The sequence below is a fragment of the Ambystoma mexicanum genome, chromosome 10 (genome assembly GCF_040938575.1).
Source record: "Ambystoma mexicanum isolate Mex_15411 chromosome 10, UKY_AmexF1_1, whole genome shotgun sequence".
Taxonomy (NCBI): Eukaryota; Metazoa; Chordata; class Amphibia; order Caudata; family Ambystomatidae; genus Ambystoma; species Ambystoma mexicanum.
This window is the reverse complement of record NC_090932.1, coordinates 725,495,447-725,517,900: the sequence shown is the minus strand read 5'-3', so window position 1 is coordinate 725,517,900 and position 22,454 is coordinate 725,495,447. Positions and strand designations below refer to the sequence as shown.

Sequence of the window (22,454 nt, the reverse complement as noted above, 5' to 3'; positions counted from 1 at the left end):
CTGACTACTGTCTCCCAGGGCATGTAAAGTCACCATTGGCTTTACTAGTCCCAAATTATTAACAGAAACCGGTACAAACCGTCATTATGGACGTACTGGTCGGGGCAATTCGATTGCCATGGGGTCTGTTAGTCGAGGGGGCACGTCTCCGTCCCCCCTGATCGAGTTTTGGCTGGTGGCAGTGGATACTACTTTTTATATTCAACCGCAAATATATCCCTATGGGATTTTCCCATTGTTCGAGGCTACCAACTTTAAGTATTTAATTCTCATAGCCTCGAAACATACCGCCGGTTTATTTATTTTATATTAATTCGCCGGTTGGTATTTTTTGCCAGGACTCGATTCTAAAATGGCGTTTGTGTTCTCTTCTGTGACTCCGACCCAAGTCGAGCCCTTTGTTCCACTTTTTGACAGATTTCTCCACAGAAGCCTCCAAAAGTGGTGCCACTCTGTCTGGGTACCATAGGGGTGGGGGAGGCACCCTGGACTGAGTTATCTTGTGATTGGCCCAAGTGGTGAGCCGGCCGGCTCACCACTTAGCATGTTTGACAGCTGGGCTGAGTGAATGGGGGTGTGCTGCATAAAAGCAGGGCTTTGGGGACTGGAACTTCAGAAGTCGCCACAGGACCTGAGAATCCGACGAGGGAGAAGCTGAGCCGACCTGCCACGACGACACCACCGGTGGAGCCCTGCGGAACCGACTCACCACTTCCCGACGACAGAGACGATCTCCCGGCTGGAGAGGCTTCTTCCCCTGACTGGTGGGCACAACCAGTTTACCTTCTTTTCCTCGCATCCCAGGACGTCTTGTGGTCGAATCGCCATGCCAAGCACCCCGGCAACCGGATAGCCACTTAACCACTGGACCGCAAATAAAAGGACCGCTCCTTTTACCTGAGAACTCTGCGGCTGGTTTCTTCCCTGGCAGTGCAACGGACTCCTATCTTCCTCCCCGACGAGATCCTCTCTTCCCCCGGACGAAGCACCGACTTGCATCCGCTGCCAGGAACAACTGCCCCCGCTGGAGTATTCTCACCACTTTAAGGTACTGTGTCCGCCAAGCCTCCCTTTCTAAAGATTGCTACAAGGTAATAATAATCCCTTAACCTTCTGGACTGGGCTGGCCACCTTGACCCTCTGACTGGTCCTTTTCTTTTGGTCCGACTCTTTCTGAACCTTTGCAAGACTTTTGTGCACTTCAACCGTGTGACCTTGGACACATTTCGTTCTGATCCTCTTAAAGTGGATCCAGCCTTCTGAACTCTAACTTCACGGTTTTACTTGCCTTCCTCTCTTGTTGTGTTCTTGTGAAAGTGTTGGGATCGGTTTCAAATTATACTCTGCTTTTCTCTCCCTTTTTAAAACGAATGATTAGAGTGCCATCTGCGTTAAGCGCTCACCGCTGTCTGAAAATAAGTGGGGCTTTACTTAAGAATTGTCTAATATTCTTTTAAGGCAGTGTATATCTTTTAGTGACCGTGTTTTTGAACTGCTTAACATTAGTGCCTGTGTGTTTTACTAGATGTGGTTTTAAATAAGTATATCTCGTTTACACCAAGCTCTGGTCAGTGTTTACTTGTTCTACTGTGTTCTTTTGACCTATTGTGAATACTCTGTATACTGCCTAACTCTTCTTGAGGGAAGTTTGACTGCTCAGCCACAGCTACCAAGTGAATCTGTGTGGTACAGACTGCTACCAAGTGGGTTTACTGCCAAACACCTGTAGTCTTAAATCTGTTGCAGTGGTCCCAGAGGGAACTGCACAGGTTTCTGCCTAACACCCTTTCAAAATGATACACACAAAAAATCATATTACTTTACATGTACACCATTCATAAAATGTTAACTAAAAATAGAATAACATGGATTCATTGTTACATGACATTAATCGAAATTTAGATAGAATGTAAACACATGAAATAGAATATAGACAAGCAGCATCCAAGCAACTGCAAACATGCTTAACAGTACCTATAATAGGATTAAAATGCTCGTACTTGCATACATAGTATACACATTGTCAGGTATTGTCATCTAAGTTCAGGCTAACAAGAAAATGAATAGCAGCAAGTTGAATTGCCATATTGTTACATCCCAATAGGACCCCCCAACACTGAAATTGGGATAAATTCCCCAAATATTCACAATGTCTGGTGAATGTTAGTTCTCGTTTAGATCTTAACGTTGGACATTCTGTGATTAGGTGAACAAGAGTCTCCGGGACTGTCAATTTTGCAAAAGCGACAATAGTTTTTCTCCAGCATGGGGTTTGGCATGGATTCACATGCTCATGAATATTCCCCGTCGTCAGGCTGGGAATCCTCGGTAAAGAAAAATCAGTATCAGTTTCGTTTCTGATCTGTCTTTCGTAGTAGTAACCAATCACTGATCTCTGTGTCATACTGACCACAGCCAATGACTGCCATCTCCCTAGGCCCCGCCTCTGGCAGCCATATTCAGATTTTTACCGCACGTTCAAGTGTTGGGATCCTCGTGCTATTGCTCTCAAGCTTTAGTGCGTTTTCGCGCTTTTTCATAGGAACATTCTCTTTTTTCGGTCAAAAGAGCCTCAAGCTCCACCGTTTCTTTATCCGATCAATGGGTACCCGTGTCGGATTCTTCTACGCCCCTCAAGGGTGAAGATTTCATCGAGCCACGCTTTTGGAGGACTCCAGAAGTTTCTCAGGCCCATCTCGGACTTGGCCCTGGAGAAGGGAAGCTCGACGCCCTGAAAGCTGTTCAGGGTCTGCCCTGGATGCCAGCTTCAGAATGTCTTTAAGGAGGACGAACACTCCCTTTGCCTCTACTGCCTGCATGAGGACAAGACGCACGTGGAGAAGGACTGTGCGTTTTGCGGCAATATGTCGGAGCGGACCATGAAGGACCGCCAACTGGCTGGAAGGGAAGAGCCCGTCAGGCGAGAAAAAGAAGTCCGAGCGGTCTTCTAAGACCTTTGAGGGCACCCCGGCGATGGGGGCCCAACAGAAGGCCAAGCACCGCGAGTCCGCTGGCACCGGGAGTGCCGAACGGTCGGGCTCTGCGGTTGCCAGGCAGGGTGCATCCTCTCCGGCGCCATCAACCACAAGCCAACGCTCTGGCTCGGGTAAGAGGAAGGCCGAGCACCCGGCGAAGCTCCTGGAGAGACCCCGGTCGAGCTCGAAGGCCCCATCGGAGGGGGAGCGAGGCGGTGACCCTCCTCCCAAGGTGGTGAAAGCCTTGATACACCCTGCCAAGGCCTCTATCGAGACAGTCGCGGCGGCCCTGGCTCAGCCTGTGGAGGCTACACCAGTGGAGGCGACCTCGGGGCCCAGAGTCTCCCTGCCACCGCGGAGGGAGAACTCTTTCAAGCCCATCAACAGGACCCACGTGAAACCTCCGACGGAGAAGAAAAGCGGGGGGGCAGGGGTCGTCGTGGATTCGGCCTCAACCTCTGAAGAGGAGCTGATCGAAGTCTTAAGCCACGGCATTGGCGTGGAAGAAGACCAGCCCGTCGGGATGGACCCCGACGTAGGAGACGACGAGAACGTCGAGGGTGCCGACGAGGCCCCTGACCGCCCGTCGGAATCCCCTCAACCAGTGCCGCAAGACAACTCGCCGGCCATTTTGTTGGTTATACAGTCCTTATGCTCGGAGATAAGGACCAGATTGCCGTTGCCACCAACGGGGGAACCGGTCCCGACGGAGGACCCGGAGCCAGGCCCTTCTGGGAGCCCTCCTCCTAAGAGAAGGATGATTCATCCTCCACCTCCTTTTCAACCATCGCGCCCTGCTCAGCCCTCCACCCCGTCCATGACCCATGGGGATGATAAGGGGACGGACACAGCCGCGACGGGTACAGACGACGAGGTTTATGAGGATCTTCCGTCGTCACCTCCTCCCCGGGCTTCCCCGCCCGACGAGATTGGATCTTTTCATGCCATGATTGCCAGGGCATCCGAGCTTTTCCAGCTCTGCCCGGAAGAGAAGGAAGGTTTCCTTTAGCAACGGCGCGAGACCAAGAGGAAGACTCGCTGTACTTCTACTGGACGATATCTGGGATGAGGGTCTCGCCCTCCTCAAGAACCCATCCACAATGCCTGCGAGAAGGGATCGGACGCGGCCCCCTTGTGCCTTTGGGGACAGCCGACCCCGGACTCAGTCGTCTACGCGGCGGCCAGGAAGAAAGCGGGGGGGAGCTTCAGCCTCTACGTCAACCCCCTCCCCCCCCGGACGGCGAGGGAAAGAAATTGAAATTGGACACGATGGGACGCAAAGTCATCTTATCGGCAGCGACGAAGATTAAGGCTGCCAACGCCTTGGCTATCGTAGCCCGCTACGACAGGGAGTTGTGGTACAAGATCGCTCCCCTGCTGGACTTCCTACCGGACGACAAGAGGGCGGAAGCCCTAGAGATCTTGCAGGAAGGAGAAGTGGCGTCGGACCACGCCATTACGATAGCGACAAACATCGCTGACACTGGGTTTCGCCAGTTGGGCAACGGCGTGTGCCTTAGACGGCGTGGATGGCTCAAGGCAACGGACTTCCGGCAGGACGTGCAGACCAGAGTTTTGGACATGCCGTTCGACGGGAGCAACCTGTTTAGGAAAACGGTTGACGATTATCTACAAGCCATCAAGACGGACACGGAGACGGCCCGGGCTCTTGGTGTTCTCCAGCGACGGCCGCCCTTTCGGAGCGCCGGAGGCAAGCAGGGTGCCTCCAAAGGTTCCGGCGGCGGATATTCCAACTACCGTCAAGCGGCCCGTTCGTCGTTGCAGGAAGCCTACAGGGGACGAGGCAAGTCGGGCGGACCCCGCCGTCGTCGCCAGGGAGGACAAGGTGGCAAAGCCTCGTCGGAGCAGGACTGAACCGGCCGTGGGGTCGGGCCCCCACCGAAGCATCCCGGTGGGAGGCCGGCTGGCAAACTTCGTCAGCGTGTGGGAGTCCATCTCCACTGACCGTTGGGTGCTGGACGCCCTGGCCCAGGGTCACACGCTCGAGTTTATGAAGAAGTGCCCGCGCGTCCCCCCCCGTGGCCAGGAAGGAACATCATGCCCCTCAGCTTCTCTTGGAGGTCAAGGCGATGCTCAAGAAAGGCGCCATCGAGCTCGTCCCAAAGAAGCTTCGGGGCTCCAGAGTTTACTCAAGATACTTCCTTGTGAAGAAGACAGGAGGATGGCGTCCCATCCTGGACCTACGACGACAGAACAAATTCATCAAGGCACAGAAGTTCCGGATGGTCACCTTCTAGCACGTCCTGGGTCAGCTGGAGGAGGGCGATTTCCTGTCGTCGTTGGATTTGGAGGATGCTTACTTCCATATCCCCATCCTAAAGGGACACCGAAAGTTTCTCAGGTTCGTGGTCCAAGGGCGTCACTACCAGTTCAGAGCCCTTCCCTTTGGATTGAGGTCGGCACCCAGGGTGTTCACCAAGTTCCTCGCACCGGTGGCGGCGCGGCTGCGCCTGGAGGGGATCCACGTCTACCCCTACCTGGATGACTGGCTCATCCGAGCAAAGAGAAGGGAGCTTGCCGCGGAGCACACGGCGAGGACCGTCCAACTACTCACGGACCTGGGATTCTCCATAAACTACGCCAAGTCCCATCTGGTGCCCGCGCAAGACGCACTGTTTCTGGGAGCGAAACTCGACACAGTGGCACTTCTGGCCTCTCCGTCGGAGGAAAGGACGAGAGCCATCATGGGCCAGGTGCAGCGGATGCTGGTTGCAGACGCGGCCAGGGTGAGGTCCATCAAATCCCTCCTCGGAATGATGTCTTCTTGCATTTATCTCATCCGCCTGTGCAGGCTTCGGATGCGCCCGTTACAGGAGTTCCTGGACGCTCGCTGGATCCAGACGACGGGCAGCTTCGAGGACGGGATCAAACTCGACGAGAGCTTCCGACGAGCGATCCGGTGGTGGGGCACCCGCGCACATCTGACAGCGGGCATGGACTTCCAGACCCCGGGCCACCAGAAGACAGTGACCATGGATGCCTCCCTGGAAGGGTGGGGAGCGCACACCGAAAATTTGCACGCGAGAGGCCTTTGGCTTCCGACGGAGAAGCCCCTCCATATCAACGTCCTGGAGCTCCGTGCAGTGTTTTGGGCCCTCAGGTCCTTTCTTCCGTCCCTCAAGGGCAAGGCGGTGAGGCTCTTCACCGACAACACCACCACCATGTTCTACATCAGGAAGCAGGGGGGCACCAGGTCCCCAGCCCTGTCCAAGGAGGCGCAGGATCTGTGGCATTGGGCCATCGCCCAAGGGATGTTTCTGGTGCCGTTTCATCTGGCAGGAATAAAAAACACCATCACCGACTCGCTCAGCAGAGAGCTGCGCTCGTGCCACGAGTGGGAACTACGACAGGATCTAGTGGACGGCCTCTTCCGACGGTGGGGCACACCCCAGATCGCTCTGTTCGCGACGAACTCCAAGTGCCGGAGGTTCGCCAGCAGGTTTCCCCAGCCGAGGAGCATGGGCGATGCTTTCTCGTTCCCCTGGGAGGGCCTATTTCTATACGCGTTCCCCCCCCATTGCCGTTGCTGATCCGGCTCATCAACCAGCTCAAGAGGTCACGGTGCAGGATGATCCTCGTCGCACCTGCTTGGCCGAGGCAGATATGGTTCCCGGTCCTTCTGGACTTGTCAGTGTCCCCGGCATTCAAGCTGCCAGTGGACGCGGATCTTCTCTCCAGGGAAGGAGGCGCCATCCTCCATCACGACCCAAAGTCGCTGAACTTGCAGGCCTGGCTCCTGCAGCGTTAGAGTTTGGAGGATACGACATACTGGCCGACTGCAGAGAGGTTCTTGCAAAGACCAGGGCGTCCTCAACTCTTAAATGCTACGGACACAAATGGAAGAGGTTCTCTGTCTGGTGCCACGCACAGAAGATTAACCCTCTACGGATTACGGCTCCTCAAGTACTGCCGTACCTACTGACGCTGGCCAAGGCGGGACTGGCGCACGCTTCCATCAAGATTCATCTTGCTGCGATCTCCTGATACACCAGAACCACAGGACGGTTGTCTTTGTGGTCTCATCGTCTGGTGAAAGAATTCATGAAGGGACTGTTCAGATCGTTCCCGCCGGTGAAGGCTCCGGCCCCGGTGTGGGAGCTCAACGTGGTGCTGACCAAGCTCATGGGACCTCCGTTCGAGCCTCTGCACTCAGCTCTGTTGAAGTTCTTGTCGTGGAAAACAGCGTTTCTTGTGGCCATCACCTCCGCACGATGGGTGGGAGAGATACAGGCCCTTTCCTGCAAGCCCCTTTACTTGACTTTTCACGACACGAGGGTAGTGCTCAGGACGCACCCCTCCTTCATGCCCAAGGTGCCGTCGGACTTTTTGGCAGATTTCTCCACAGAAGCCTCCAAAAGTGGTGCCACTCTGTCTGGGTACCATAGGGGTGGGGGAGGCACCCTGGACTGAGTTACCTTGTGATGCGCAACCTGTTCGCCTAAGGTGAGCCTGGTGAGAAGGTAAGAGATGCTTAATGTTGAGTTGTTGTATTGCTTAATGTTGAGCCTGTTTCCACCTCCCGTGGTTGTGCATGTGTGTACTGCTATATATTCTTTTATTCATGAGCATGTGAATCCATGCCAGACCCCATGCTGGAGAAGGAACAAGTTACTTACCTGTAACTTGTTCTCCAGCATGGGTCTGGCATGGATTCACATGCGAACCCTCCCGCCTACCCCTCTGCGGCTCTTCACTTGGTCATACTGCCACTTCACGTGCTACCAAATCTGAAGATGGCTGCCAGAGGCCGGGCCTAGGGAGATGGCAGTCATTGGCTGTGGTCAGTATGACGCAGAGATCAGTGATTGGTTACTACTACGAAAGACAGATCAGAAACGAAACTGATACTGATTTTTCTTTACCAAGGATTCCCAGCCTGACGACGGGGAATATTCATGAGCATGTGAATCCATGCCAGACCCATGCTGGAGAACAACAGTTACAGGTAAGTAACTTGTTCCTTATCCGTTGGCGCCAGCCGGCCGGTGCCTTACTTTTAAATCACCCGTTATCCACAGGTTAAAGCGAAGACGTAATATGCCATTACGATATTTAGGTGATGGACATCGTATTAAGTAAGGAGGCAAAACGCCTACTTTTTTCGGGGGAATGCGGACCATATCACCATCACTAAAGGTTAGACAAAGTTCACAAGTATTGATCCAATCGGTATGCTGGATCGTTAGTTTCGCTTTATCGGGGGTGGATAGCAATAGATCAATTGTGATGTCTGCCTTTGCGAAGCACATTGCAAAACGTCTGCTGGGGGCTATAGCCCGGACCTTGGCCAGACCAAGAGACCTCAAGCGAAAAAATAATCTTACCATCCACTTTCTGGGGTCCTGTGATTACCAGAAAGGGGGTGGGAGTCTATAGTCTGGACCTTGCCAGGAGCCGGCAAAGCAGCACATCTAAGCATGTAGTGGGCTAAAGCCCAGGAGGGCTCTCTATAGGATGTTCCTTGGCTAGAGGGAAACGGTCCAATAAGCACCCTGGCAGCATTGAGAACATTCTTGGTGGTAGATTTTTGGTATCCCCTAACGCAAGAGATGATACCTTTTTATTCTGGAAGACGTGTGGTACAACAATCTTGGAGACACTGGGAGGTCGACTTGAAGAGACCTGGAACCAATCAGACACAACCAGGAAGGAGAGCAGGAAGGTCTGTAAACGAGACATTTGTGAAATAGGCCTTGGGTCCTATTCATACTACAGTTATTCGGACTTAAACGTTATGGGGGTGGAGTGCAGGTATTAGGCTTATTATAGAAACCCTTACTGCACATAATTGGTTTCTCTTCTGTCCTGACACTGTGTGTCCTTGGGAACATAGCCACAGCTGATAGGCAATCATATAACCACTCCTCCTAGTGTCAAGTGAGTAGTTCACTACAAAGCCTTGATTTTGAATGTTCTGTTGATACACCATGTCAAAGTGTAGAAACATTTTACATAACCATTTATTTTCAGGTAACTCCCAGCATTGATATGTTCCTTGCATTGGGCTGGTCAGCAAGGAAATCACATACTGGCTCCATCTTTATTGGAGCCATTGAGTGTTCTGCTGCAGCTTTAAATTTGTAAAAAATCAAATAAAATTTAAAAAAGGCAAGGTTCTCCGTTGGTATACTATTGAAGTACTGCCGATGGTACTGATTGATGGGCTTGAATGAAAGCAACAACACAAGTATGCTGGGTTAGTGCTTTCTAGTGCTTCTCTTGAACTGCATCTGTCTGTTTCCTTGTGCTTCAATTACCTGTTGGAAGGCCTGCTGGTCTGCTTGGGCTTACTGTGTGTGTGCGCGCTAAATTAGTTGTTGAAGCTGTTGTTTCTCTCCGTCACTGCTTTAATCTGTGCCTTAATGGCGCTGTCTCTCCCATTGCTGCCACCTCTTCTGATGGTTAACAAAACCTCAGACCATTGAGTGCTGTTCGTGGGGTGTTTTTGTAGATCAAGAAACGCCAAAGCACTAACCTGTGCTCTTTCTGTTAAGGGACCTTGGTCTAGAATGGATTTGCATTGGTCAATCTGCTTGCATATGATACACCCATCTTTTGGTCAGCAATAAAAGAATTGTCCCCAATGCAGCATTTGTAACCGACCAAGTATTCCTATTAAAACAATCCTTTAAGAACTCCTGCTTTCTACTACGCTTTGACTAATTATCTCATGTCTTATCTTTTCCACAGTATTAGTACCTTAAACATACCTCTAAAAAAATATATGGTTTTGTACTCTTGTATTGCAAATTTAGTTAGCTATCCTTGTGCCCAATACCTTAAAGTTGAAGGCACACTTCAAAGCTACATCTACATTTTAAACTTCAAATTCCACCTGTTTGTTTCCTAGTACAGCAGTAACTGCGCTTACATTTCTTCTCCTTCATATATCTATAACATGTTCTGTACTGTGATGAATCCAATGGTGTCATCCCTCCTTTGCAAGTGGTGACCTCTCCTCGTGTGGCCAGGGGACGACAGCTGCTACCTGATGAGGGGAGTATTACATGGGTGAGGAAACCCTCATAAGAGCGACACAACATGATAGAATGAGACATGGTATCCCCCTTTTTCCTTTCGGATACTCAATTCCCCTTTCCTTAATGGCATATTGTCATAACTCCCCTCATCCACTGATGTAGGCTACTGAGAACACTTTCCGATACTCTGTATACAAGTCATCCGTCTCGGTAGAGGCGCTCCCAGACCTTTTTATGCATACAAGTCAAGAACTGACTTCTGTGAGGAATCTAAGGTCGCCCTCACTTATTTCCCCAACTTATTTTCCCCCCAGGTGGCCAGGGAAAGACTGTTGCTTTTGGGTCCTGACACTGGGGGTGAATATGCAAGGGAGTATCACCTGGGTGGAGTAGACTTGGGGAGTGGGGATGAGGCACCCCTTGGGTGAGACATGGTATCCCCCAGTTCCTTTTTCCAATGAGCCAAATCATCCTGAGGGCTTAGTAGGGTATTCTCAATTCATTCCCTATTTTCCTAGACAACCTACCCCCAACGCACATCACTTGGGTATTAGGCCACCATTGAAACAGGTGAAAGACTGGACGAAGAAACATGAGTTGTCTAGTTGTCGGGCTCAGCTCAGAGGTATCCAGGGAAGCATGGCAAGCTCAAATGAGATTTCTAGGGCAGAAGCTGTGGCGGTGAGCAGGCACCTTCCCAAGACGCTGGGATGTCTATGGAGCACAATCCGCTGAAATGAGCGAAAGGAGCTTGTTGGCAGTCTGAGTCAGAACAGAGAAAGCAGTGCGATGCAGAGTGGAGGTTGCAGGAGCGTTTCAGAGGCTTCCGAATGCTCACTGGTGAAGGACTGATGGCTGCCGCTGACTGTAGCTCTGCAGTAAGCAACCAGTAAGCGAGGAAGCTGTGGAGGATGCCAAACACCAGAGGAACCAGCATAAGTAGACAGTGATTGGAAACAAGTTTCTGGAAAGACGCCAAAAGGAGGAGTCTGACCATAATAAAGCCGGTGAGTCCGCCTGGGTGAAAAGGGGCCCTGGGATACAGTAGATGGGCGGTTGTGAAATCAAGAGACATTTGGTTTTGAATATCGGAATTGAATATAAGGAAACATTTGAATGCAAATCGAGCATTGCCAAGAGCCAAGAATAATTTAGCAAGAAAACTAAAATAGTAACAAAGCCAGTAACCAAGAGAATATATTTCCTAGCTGGAGAGTGTACTGGGAAGCATATGTTGATTTTTGCAAGTGAAAGCCACTGAAAAAGTGAATATTAACAAAATCTGTGAGAATAAAGCTTCAAAGGCAATTGAAAGGACACTGAGTCAAGCCTCATTGTGAAGCTAAAACTATAGCTAGAAACCTATGAAACAGAACCAAGTAAGGTGTGTTGGTTGCGTGACCTGTAATGGGTGGACTGCGTGGTCTGACATCTAGGCCTAGACCGGGTACACCCATCTAAAGAAAAGCCACACTGTGATTAAATAAAGGAAGTCTGTGTGGACTGAGATTGATGAGCTGAACTTTAAATTGGTGACAAGTAACCAAACTAAAAAAGTTGGGGAATTATCCCAAGGGACTGTTATGTTGGAACTTGAACTATCCCAAGGCATTGTGTTGTTTTGATATGAGATTTTCAAACCAGGGGAAGGGTGCCTTTTTGTTGTAAAGTGAACTATTCAAATCGTGAGGAAGGTAAAATCCTTTTCCACTTAAGAGCTGGAAGAAGCTCTGAACTGTTATTTGGAACGCTTCTCATTTGATGCTGACATTCCTACACATTGTGCTCAGTTAGATGTGAGGGCAAATATATGGTTTGGACACAGTCATTTGCTTTGGACTCCCTGACAGTCTATCATTAGTTTCATTTAGGTAGGGAAATCCTACCTTAGCTTAGGGAAAGTTAGGTATTTTTCCCAACCCTCATTTTTAGATGATAAAAGTTTATAAGTTAAACTTCTATATCGTTGTCTGTGTCTCATTCATGATGCCTTCGCACTTCCCTTTCCCTGAATACAAAAGTACTGTAACGAGGAAGCTGAGCCGAGTAATGAAGATTGATGGAGGCCAGAAGCACAAGCTGCGCTCTAGAGATTGAATGCGCGTGCTTGATGCCAGGACATTTAAAGCGGGAGGCCATCTGACCAGCAAGCGGGGAGAGACGCTTGTTGGAGGAATCTTGTCCTCTTGGCACTGACTGAGGGACCAATGTGCTGGTACGAGGTCAGTGGAGCTAACCGGCTCACAGAAGAGGCCAAGGAGAGCATACCGCAGGAGACGGAACGTTGCGAGGACGCCATGAGAGGAAGAGAAGGCAAGGCTTCCTGGCGTACGCAGCTAACGAAAAGCAGCCGCCATGCCTCTTGAGCTTGGAGAAACCCAGAGCAGACGAGCGCGAGCCGCGAGGGACACAGAAGTCACGGAGCAGAGGCTGCGAACACAGAGAGGAGTGGGACGCTGAAGAGCCATGGCAGGCTTGCTCTGGAAGAACCAACGCCCGCCACAGAGAGCGGATGAGTCCACCCAAGGGAAGCAGGGACACCGGGGCACTTCGGCAACCCTACTGAAGGCAAATAACTGTAAATGAAGCATATGATGAGTAACGAGAGACTCAACATTTCTTAAAGAGACAGATGGAATAAATATAAGGTAGTCAAGTTGCAAGTGTGTTTGTATGATAAAGCCCTGGCAGGAGAATTTACCAGACAGATTCAAGTTGCGAGTATGTTGATATGAGAAAGCCCTGGTAGGAGAGTATACCAGGCAAGGTCAAGTGGACTATGTAAAGTACATCTCATGAAGTCCTGATAAGGATACATCCGGCATAGTCAAAGACTATGTTGAAATACTATTAAAAAGGAGAAGAAACCTGTTACGAGTACACCAGGTATCCTACCAAGATTAAGACTTAACAGCCAAGTTATTTTGCGTACCAGTTGTTTTGCTGATCAAAAGAAGCTCAAGGAAACTGATATCCCTAAAATTATAAAGGAACCATGAACTTTTTTCAGTTGGAACTTTTCTTGTGGTGGAGTTACGCCTTTCCTTGTTTTAACATCATTATACTTTTCTAGGCCAAAGACATTTCCCTTTTCACCTTAGAGTGGATTTTCTTAGAATGTGAGGGTCCGAATATAGCTTTCACGCCCTGACGGTGGGGCAGACATGTGCTTTAACTGCCCTCCAGCCCGAGCTTTGGAAGGCCCGAGCAAAGCAAGGGTCCCAGCTCGATCTGCGGGCCATGAAATCCCATGTCCGCCCCGCCACTGGGGAATGAAAGCTATTCACACCTGGGATTTACTGGGGTGTGGATAAACTTCTTTTTTTTTGGGTCCGGTGGGAGTAAGCTCAACGCAAGCCCATTTCCCATCGGAGAAAATAAAATACCTGCCACCATTGCAATGGAAAAGGGACTAGGTTCCTTTTTGGATGACGGCCGCCATGGAAAACATGGTCTAAAATGGCTGCTTTCATCTGAAAAGGGACCTAGTCCCTTTTCTATTTTAATTGCGGTGGTGCAGGGGGTGAATGCACAATCCCGCCCGGGAAAGGCAGATTGTGCTTGGCCAATCAGTCTTTCCCGACTGCAAATAGTTCTTTGGGCACAAGACATTTTGCTTTGGATATCTTGACAATGGACAGACCCTTAGTTTTGCTTTCCGCAGGGAAATACCTCCTAGAATAGGATTAGTGAGACATTTTCCAACCCCTTTCAATAAAGGTTTATGCTTAAGAACATGAGGTCCCTGTGTCTACGCCTCATTCCTGGCTCCTCACAGTACATTGTCGCTATTCGGATATGATGACCTTACATTTATTTACAGCATGCTTTAGAAAGCCTCATTTAAATATCTCAATCTTATTTCTTTCAAATACAGTTTCCAACTTGGCCTAAGTAGTTCTCTTTTCTGGCTCTATAGTAACAAACACTGTATTTTCCTTATAAACATTGTTTTCATGTGCTTGTGTTGTGAGCTTACATTTCATAATTTTCCAATTGCTTTGCAGCTCAAGACTGAATTTGACAAATTGTTTGAAGATTTGAGGGAAGATGACAAAACTAGGGAGATGGAGCCAGTAGAGGTATTTTTTCCAAACATTGTATTGGATTTTTAAAAAATTATTTTTTGATAAATGTTATGCGGATTGACATTAAGAGGCAAATTCGAGCTCTGCTTCACCCAAGATAAGTCTGGTGCTCCAGCAAAAATTCCATTGTATCCTGGTATCTCCTATCAATCCTGGTATTTCCTCCAAAGAGGAATCATTTGATGTTATAAATGTGTAGTCTGCGTGATTGTGCTTGCATTCAACAAGCACCCCAGTCTACAGGTGTATATAGGTTTCAAATTTAGAGTCTGATCGCCATTATGCACATCACTCAAATTCTAGTTTGAGCCATTCAAACAATAGTTTGAACCAGTTATAGCCCTAGTCGCCTTTTTGAGATGTTATACAGTTCATAACAATTTGAGCTGTAGGAATTGTGAAGAATCGAGGGAATTCATCCCCTCTCCCCAAGACGGAAGCCCCCCTTTGTGAGGCTAGGGAGGTGAGCCCGCTCTGCGTCACCCTCCTTAGGGATTGAGGCAAGTGGGCTGTCGCAGCGAGAGACTCCACCCCCCCTCGCCCCCTCTCCCCTTCTCCCCCCTTAGAGGACAAGGACTCCCGGTCCTGTGTGCTACTCCTTAAAGCTGGGCACTCCATGGTGTACATGAGAGGCTCTACAATACCAGACTGTTGGACTGGGACGAAATAATCCTTGATAGACGTCATTATCACATGGAAAAAGAATGTCCCTTTAAATCCAAATATCCAATCCACTTGGATGAGTATGTTAAATAGCGTGTATTCAACGAGACCTGTAGCGAGAGAAGAGTGTGCAAGGGAAGGCCCTGAGTGGCATAGCACCTGTGGAGAGAGGAGAGTGCAGGCAAGGGAAGGCTCAGAGCCGGGTAACAACCTGGGGAATGTAACGTGAGCGTAAGCCAGGAAGCCTAGGGTTTCAAACTCACCCGATACTGAAGAGCTGGATGGCAGTTACGTCGAGAGAAGGCAGAATGACAGGAGCCTGAAGGAAGGTGGTGGGGAAATCTCAAAGGATCGATGGTGGACAGCCGGACCACAAACAATCGCCGATACCACCACCAAGAACATCGCAGCAGGGTGTCCAGTCAGTACTCTGAACACTGAGACAATGCAAGGAGAAAAGGAAATCCATGGGAGAGAAAGCCAACGGAGAGCAGCTGACAGATGTGCGAAACTCACAAGGAGGTCCCAGAGGTACCAGGTTCCCGAAGACATTCTCACCACGCGAAGGTAACAGAACAGGAATAACTGGACTGGGCTTGAAATTAAGATTGTATCAACAGGAGCTAAAAGCAGCTCCTAGCTATCCAGCATTCACCAATGACCAGGAGCTACCAGTGGGTAACAATAAGCTAGTGCAAAGCATTCCGCAAATCCACCTCCACATAATACGCAAACATAACATTTGTACATTATTTATGACCCCTTATGCTTTAAATGGTGTATATATGTGTATTTATAAATTGTCCCAAACAGAGTTAAATTCACGTAGGTGTTTGTTCAGCATCATTTGGCCTGAGGAGCCAAAGCTTCTGGTAGCAGTTGGTGCCAGCTCCCCTCAATTTTGAATCCTGCAGGAGGCAGAGAGCTCATCCTTATTGTGATGCTGGATATGCATTATGGAGGGACAGAGCTTCCTAGTCCTTATCCTACCACTTTGGTGTGTTTTCCCTATGGTTTCTGCCACTGAGGTCATGCATGGACCTATGACAATGCAGCTCTTCAATGCAGCTCTTCATGTTTTCCTTCTGGGGAACAACACCCATCGGATACCCTTATGGCAACCATGGGTGGGTGTACACCCTTATACCCCTTGTGTGTGTTTTTGGGCACTTGTGTGTATCCCAGAGAGCAGGGTATGGGTTGGTGGCAGCTACATGATGACTTGGTAGTGGCTCAGGGTGTCCTCCATTTTAGGACACACCGGCCCGGCCATAGGAATTCTAAAAAAAAAGGGCTCCTGGCTTGACCCTGATCTACCCAGGTGCATATACAAATATATAATGACACAATAATCAGGGTGACTGCAAAACACATACCTTCATGGTGATACCCCAGCGCGAAAAAGAATGACATTAATCTGAATATGCTGAATGGGTCAAGAAAAAAATGTTTTGACCCCAAGCTTTTAATGTATAACCGTATATCAAGATACTAATGAAACAGGACAAACTTACTTCCAAAACACTGTACAAAATACATAACCGTACAGTCAAGTCATATTGACTTGAGTTTAATAATTGTAAAAAATGTTTCTTCCCTTAAAACATCTAGGGAGGTCAAATTATGGAAATCACGTTTGCACAATAAATCACAGTGCACAATTGGCAGTGTTGGTAATGGACACTGGTATGTAAAATTGGTAGCCGACACTACTATGTTTCGGCCAAAATGAACACCCTTGTAATGAAGCTGGCGTGTAGTAGGCTTTCATCAGGACGCAAGAACAGGTTGGGAGAGGAGGAGTCCTGTGGTTTCTTCCTTGTATACATTTTCCTTTTAAATCCGACGTCGCGGGAAAGAGTAAGAAACAAATGTCAGATTTAAAAGGAAACGTGTACAAAGAAGAAAAACTCACATTTTGCTAAATCTCAAAAGATAATGCCTAAACAAACATGTCATAGTAAACTGACATGAATTTGAAAACAGACAGCGCAATTGTTATTGCGTATATTCTCAAAACTAAGAAAAAATCAAACTAGTTTTCCCGAAAATCGAATTACACAAATGTTGCACACCCCCTGAAGAACCGCACAATTGAATAGCAGGGAAACACGTGTCTGGGTTGCATGAATTATGTTTATACAAAATGAGCAGTATGAAAACAAGAAAATATCCCAAGTGTTAAAAACATATTGAATTAAACTAATTCAATTAACTGACATAACGGATATCCCAACAATTATAATTTAAAACTTTGAAGAAATCCAGAAAGCAATGTTTTAATTATGTAAAATATGAAACTATGGAATGAAGTCAATTTCATTTGGATGCAAAACTGTTTGAAGTACATTGAATTGTCACGAGTTATTTTCACTTGCGTCATTATTATTAAAAGCAAAGGGAATGAAGTAAACTAAGTATTCCTTAATTGTTCTCTTTTCACATACTACAATTTACAAAATCAATTTCAATTGAACGCGCAACAGCAAGAGTTTCATTTTTCAACTCTTTACCATATAGCCCTAGTTGGCCTCAATACAAAGAACCCCTGTTAGCAGCTCACTTTGCAATATTTGAAACATAAATAATTTTCTCAACTAACCGAAGTTGAAGCGCCATCTGCTGTTAAAGGCTACAAATACTTTTCTCTACACTTGTATTGCTATTGTGCCCCAGGCCTTTTTGTATTGGCTATTTTACTGTAATAACGCAATGCTGGTGAGGCATGTTTTGAGCATAAACTGCCGGGATAAATAGAGATACATAAATATGATAAAACAACATACTATAAGAAACAACTCGTTCTTAAATGCAATGCAATAGCGTTAAGACTGCCTTCTACGGACCCACTTTTTATGTTTGTTTATTGAGTTTATATAGCGCTTTACTCCGAAGCGCTTTACAGAGTTACAACAAGCTACAGTAATGAAAGAAGCATATTTACAAACTTGAAACAAACCAGAAGTATAGTATGTGGAACAATTTGCTCAAAAGGAGGGGGAGAAGGATGGGGCAGGGGAGGGGAGAGGAGGTAGGTAAGGGGTAACAATGTCAGGTTTGAAGTCAGCGGGAGGAAGGGGAAGGAAGGGGGGGCTCCCCGGGTGTCGTCCTACACCTCCTGGTAACAGTATCCAGTATGAGGTCAGTGGGAGGAGGGAGAAGAGGGGTGGGGGGGCAATGGGTTTTGACGGGGGAAGAGGTAGGTGAGGAGAGTCGGGGGGGGGGGGAGTGGAGAAAGGCTTTAAAGGAGGCGTGGAAGGATGGGTAGGTGGGGGGGAAGAGCAGATAGAGAGAGGTAGGGAGTTCCAGTGGAAGGGGGCCAAGAGTTAGGAGCGGAAGCGTGAGGCGGCACAAGGGGCAGGGGGTACAGTGAGAAGGTAGAGATCAGCGGATCGGAGAGAGCAGGAGGGAGAGTAAAATGCGAGGAGGGAAGAGAGATGGGGGCGAGATCATGGAGAGATTTGTAGACAAGACAGAGGAATTGAAATTTCAAGTGTGAGAGGGAGGGAAGCCAGCCGAGTTGAGAGAGTGAGGTAGGAATAGTCACGAGGGCCGAGAAGACAGAGTACGGATAGAGGATTGGTAGATGGATTTTAGGGGATTCAGGTGAGAGACCGGGAGACCAAAGAGAAGAGAGGAGCAGTAGAAGAGGCGGGAGGAAATTAGGAGTTTAGAAGTGTGGAAGGTGAGGGTGGAGCAGATCTTGTGGATGTTGAAGAGGTGGTGCCGACAGGCGCGAGAGGTTAGAGAGATGTGGTTGGAGAAGGAGAGAGGGGAGTCGAGATGGAGGCCAAGATTGCGGGCGTGGGGCGAGATGGGGAGATTGGAAGGGGGAAAGTGCATGAAAGGAGGGGAGTGGAGACAAAAGTTGAGAGTTGAGAGTATGCTAGGCGCTCGAGGAGCTTTGAGATGAAGGGGAGATGGGAGATTGGTCTGAAGTTGGCGGCGAGAAGAGGGCTAGCAGAAGGCTTCTTCAGGATAGGGATGATGGTAGCATGTTTGAAAGCTGAGGGAAAGGTAGCAGAGGAGAGACAGCTGTTAAAGAAGGTGGCTAGGTAGGGGATGAGGAGAGGGTAGATTTTGGGGATGAGGGAGGTGTCGATGGGATGGAAGGGGCAGCGGTAGTGTGGGTTTTGGACAGGGGACAGGAGACGCAGGCTGGGGTGATAGGAGAGAAAGCGGAGATTTTAGCAGAGGTGGAAAAGGATTTAAGATATTTAAGGATTAAGATTTAGGATTTTCGATTTAAGTCCTTCACTAGCACCCCCCAGTTGACCCTCTTGATCCACTACTGTGAGACAACTGGGGACTGGCTGTAAAATGACATGTATGGCAGCAGCATATGGCTTCATGCCAGTGCAAAAATGTCAGCGGATTCTGCTCCTGCACCACACTTTTGCTGCTTTTCTTTGACGCTGCAGTGATGCTGCTCAACCTAAGTCCACACTAGGTGGCTGGACGGGCGTTTGGCTCCAAGCTGAAGTCTGGCGCGGATCCAAGCATCGTCTGAGCGGTTTCAGCAGAGCAGCATGGCAAGCCCCACCGCTAGATGGTGGATGCTTCCCTTTCCCACAGTGTTTCAGTGTCTAGCATCCAAACAAGGATATGTATAACCATATGCACAGTATTGAATGATTAAAACAATCACACTGCAAATAGTAATCCAACTAACATATCTAGAAGGAGTGTACTAATGCAAATACCTCGGGCAATATTAAAAATAAAGACCTTGAATTCACAGAGCTATGGAAATGTATCTGCTGAAGGAGCAGGAAAGGGAACGACACAGTATGAAGTAATAAACCGACTGGTATTGCACCGCAAGTCCTGCATGTTTTTAGTGTTCAACCGGAAATGTTCCAAGGTTGTCTGGGGAAATAGTGATTATTATTGCTGCTGAAAGATCGAGTAAAATAAGTGTAGCATAATACTCCACTTCTGTCTAACGGTGTCCAGTCATTTGGTCGACTACAAACTGGTCGACTGCAATTTGGTCGACGTCATTTGGTCGAAAACCAAATGGTCGAATTTTTTTTTTTTATTTATATATGTGTTTTGTGGGTTTTCGTGTAGCAAAAAAAAAAAGAAAGAAAAAAAGGGGTTTGGGGGGGACCCCCCCAAAAAAAGGGGGTAAAAAAAAATAAAAAATTCGACCATTTGGTTTTCGACCAAATTGATTCGACCAGTTGTCCAGTCGACCAATTGTTTTCGACCAAATGACTGGCAACCCTGTCTAACCATAGGATTGATATTTGCTGTATGTCAACAATGTGCGGTCATATATTTTACACTAATAATACACATCCTTCTGTGATTCTAACCAACAAGGCCAAATGTATTTCTATTGTCTTTTCAGGCTGTTGGAACAACATTACTTTCACACCAGAAGCAAGCATTAGCGTGGATGGTTTCTCGTGAGAACAGCAAAGATTTGCCACCATTTTGGGAGCAGAGAAATAACTTGTACTACAATACACTGACAAATTTTGCAGAGAAGGAGAAACCGGAAAACGTACTCGGAGGCATTCTAGCAGATGACATGGGATTGGTATGCTTTTATTGCTTTTAATTTTTTGGCTCTGACATACAGTTATCGCTTTTTCAATCACGTAATTCTTATAAGGAGTGGATTATAGGTGATCTGTTGTCTCCAAAAGGGTAGTTTTCTCATCAGAAAACCCTATTCTACTGAATGAAATGCTATGTAAAAATAAAATAAACGTATCTTGGGCTTGCTTTCATAATTTGCGGCACATTCATTTCACATTGGATGGGCCAGAGCATTTGCATAGCAGTACATTTTGAACGCCTGAGCAAAACCAAGGGCGCATGCTGGATCCGCACATGCCCAGCATGTCCCCCACTATACCCTCTGTGTGTTCCCTACAGTCCTTTTCTGTTTTGATGGTGCCAAGCACTTAACCGTGCTTTCTTTGCATCAATATTTATTTTTTTGTTTTGACACACATCATTGCTTCTACACTATTTTTCTTCTCAGCCTAAGGTTAGAATTTAGGACTGCCAGTCCTAGGCTTGCTATTTTTCTGCCATGTGCCCATGCATGTAAGCTGTGCTTTGTGGCTAGCCCAGGACCAATCTTGGCTTCTTTCTGTCTTTTAGGTCCCTTAGGATCCACCACAATCAATGAGAGGGCCTCCTCAGCTGTCGGATTTAGCGATCTTTTGTCACACGGAAGAATGACATTGAATTAAGTTTATTTTATTATAGTAATTTAAGTTTTTTCACCATATAACGATGCCCTATCATATTTTCACCATATAACAATGCCCTATCAAATTGTTTCCATGTGTCATCAGTCTTGAGTAATACTCAGACTTCTTGTTTGACCACAAAATGGTATGCTGAAGTTGGCCCTGAGGTGCCTTTTCAGTTCTAATTATGGAGACCAGTGCACAAAAATGCCTACCCAGCCAAAGGCGTTTGGTGTTATTACAGGGTACATGCCCAAATGTCTCATGTATTTACTCATGGATGAAGGGGCATCAGCAGAAGTAATACACATCACTCACTTGTGCATGCTAAGAGGTCAAGGAAATGGACCGCAGAAATGCAGTGGAGTGTGTTCCTGAGGGGCAAATATCTCAGGTTTGCCATGGCATAGGGATCAAGTCCAACTCCAGAAATGTTGTTCAAGGTTATTATTTTGTGTAACAGAAAATAAGGGATTACAGATACAAAACCCACAGCTAGTCATGCTTCTCCTAGCCTCATGGTCCTTAGGACTTCCCTCTTTTTCTTATACCTCTGCCCACTGGTGGGAAAAATCAACCAATGCTTGGGGTTTTAAGTGCCTCTCATTTCTATTGTGGCTCAATGTGGTGCCTTTCTTTGGCTCTGTAGAATTTTAGTGTTGCTTGTCTTTTTCTTTTCCATTAAAACCTGGAATCATGTTGCTCCTTTTTTTCTTGTCCCACCTGTCCCCTCTTCTGCACTACTCGTGATTGTCTGGGATAATGTTTCCGGAACTGCTTAGTGGTCCTTCATTGCGGTCCTCTGCCCCTTGATGTCCATGCCCCTCCTCACTATGCCCTCCAGTCACTTGGGGAAGTAGCACCCAGCCTCATACATTTTGTATTGGCCATCCCTATGTTCTGCTCAGCTTCCTAAGATGACTGTGGAAGTCTGAATACATTCATGGCAAGCCCTGCCCTAGTTCCAGGTGTATACAGTGAAAGCCTACCCTGTCATGAAATCCTGGTTACACCACAGATGTTCCCCAATTTGCACGCTCACTTTGCATTTTGTCAAGTCCACATACTGTAGGTTTCAAGGACATAGAAGGCTTAAGATAGACAGGAAAGCATTTGGGCTCCTCCATATTATCCCCCCTTCCTCCCTGGGGCCTGCATCATGGAGTCGGTGGGTCACCCAAATCCCATATCCTAAGCTGCAGTATGGGACATAGTCACAGACTGTACTTGCAATACTTTCTAGTGAAGAAACCAATCAGGGACCTCCATCTCCTCAACAAATTTACCAGAGGCCAGCCATTCCAAATGCTCACACTGTCAAGCATTAACTCACAAATATAAAAAGGGGGATTATCATTGCGCGCTTGACCTGTAGGATATCTGTTTTGATGACCTGATTTAAATGGAAGCATTGATAGTTCAAGGTCCTGCAATTCAGATTTTGCTTGAAGCTCAAGGTGTTCAGCAAGGTCCTGGCTCCAGTGATGGCAAGAGTTCAAGTCTAGAGACAGCTGG

General features: G+C 47.8%; 1 protein-coding gene across 3 annotated transcripts in view; it reads left to right on the top strand.

Annotated features, from left to right (window-relative positions):
- HLTF (helicase like transcription factor) overlaps window positions 1–22,454 on the top strand; it is a 1,760,895-nt gene that overhangs the window by 397,240 nt on the left and 1,341,201 nt on the right. For all 3 annotated transcript variants that reach the window (XM_069618321.1, XM_069618322.1, XM_069618323.1), the window contains exons 7-8: window positions 13,984–14,058; window positions 20,084–20,275. In XM_069618321.1, the coding sequence (XP_069474422.1) occupies window positions 13,984–14,058; window positions 20,084–20,275 (267 nt within the window). The remainder of the gene's footprint in view (window positions 1–13,983; window positions 14,059–20,083; window positions 20,276–22,454) is intronic.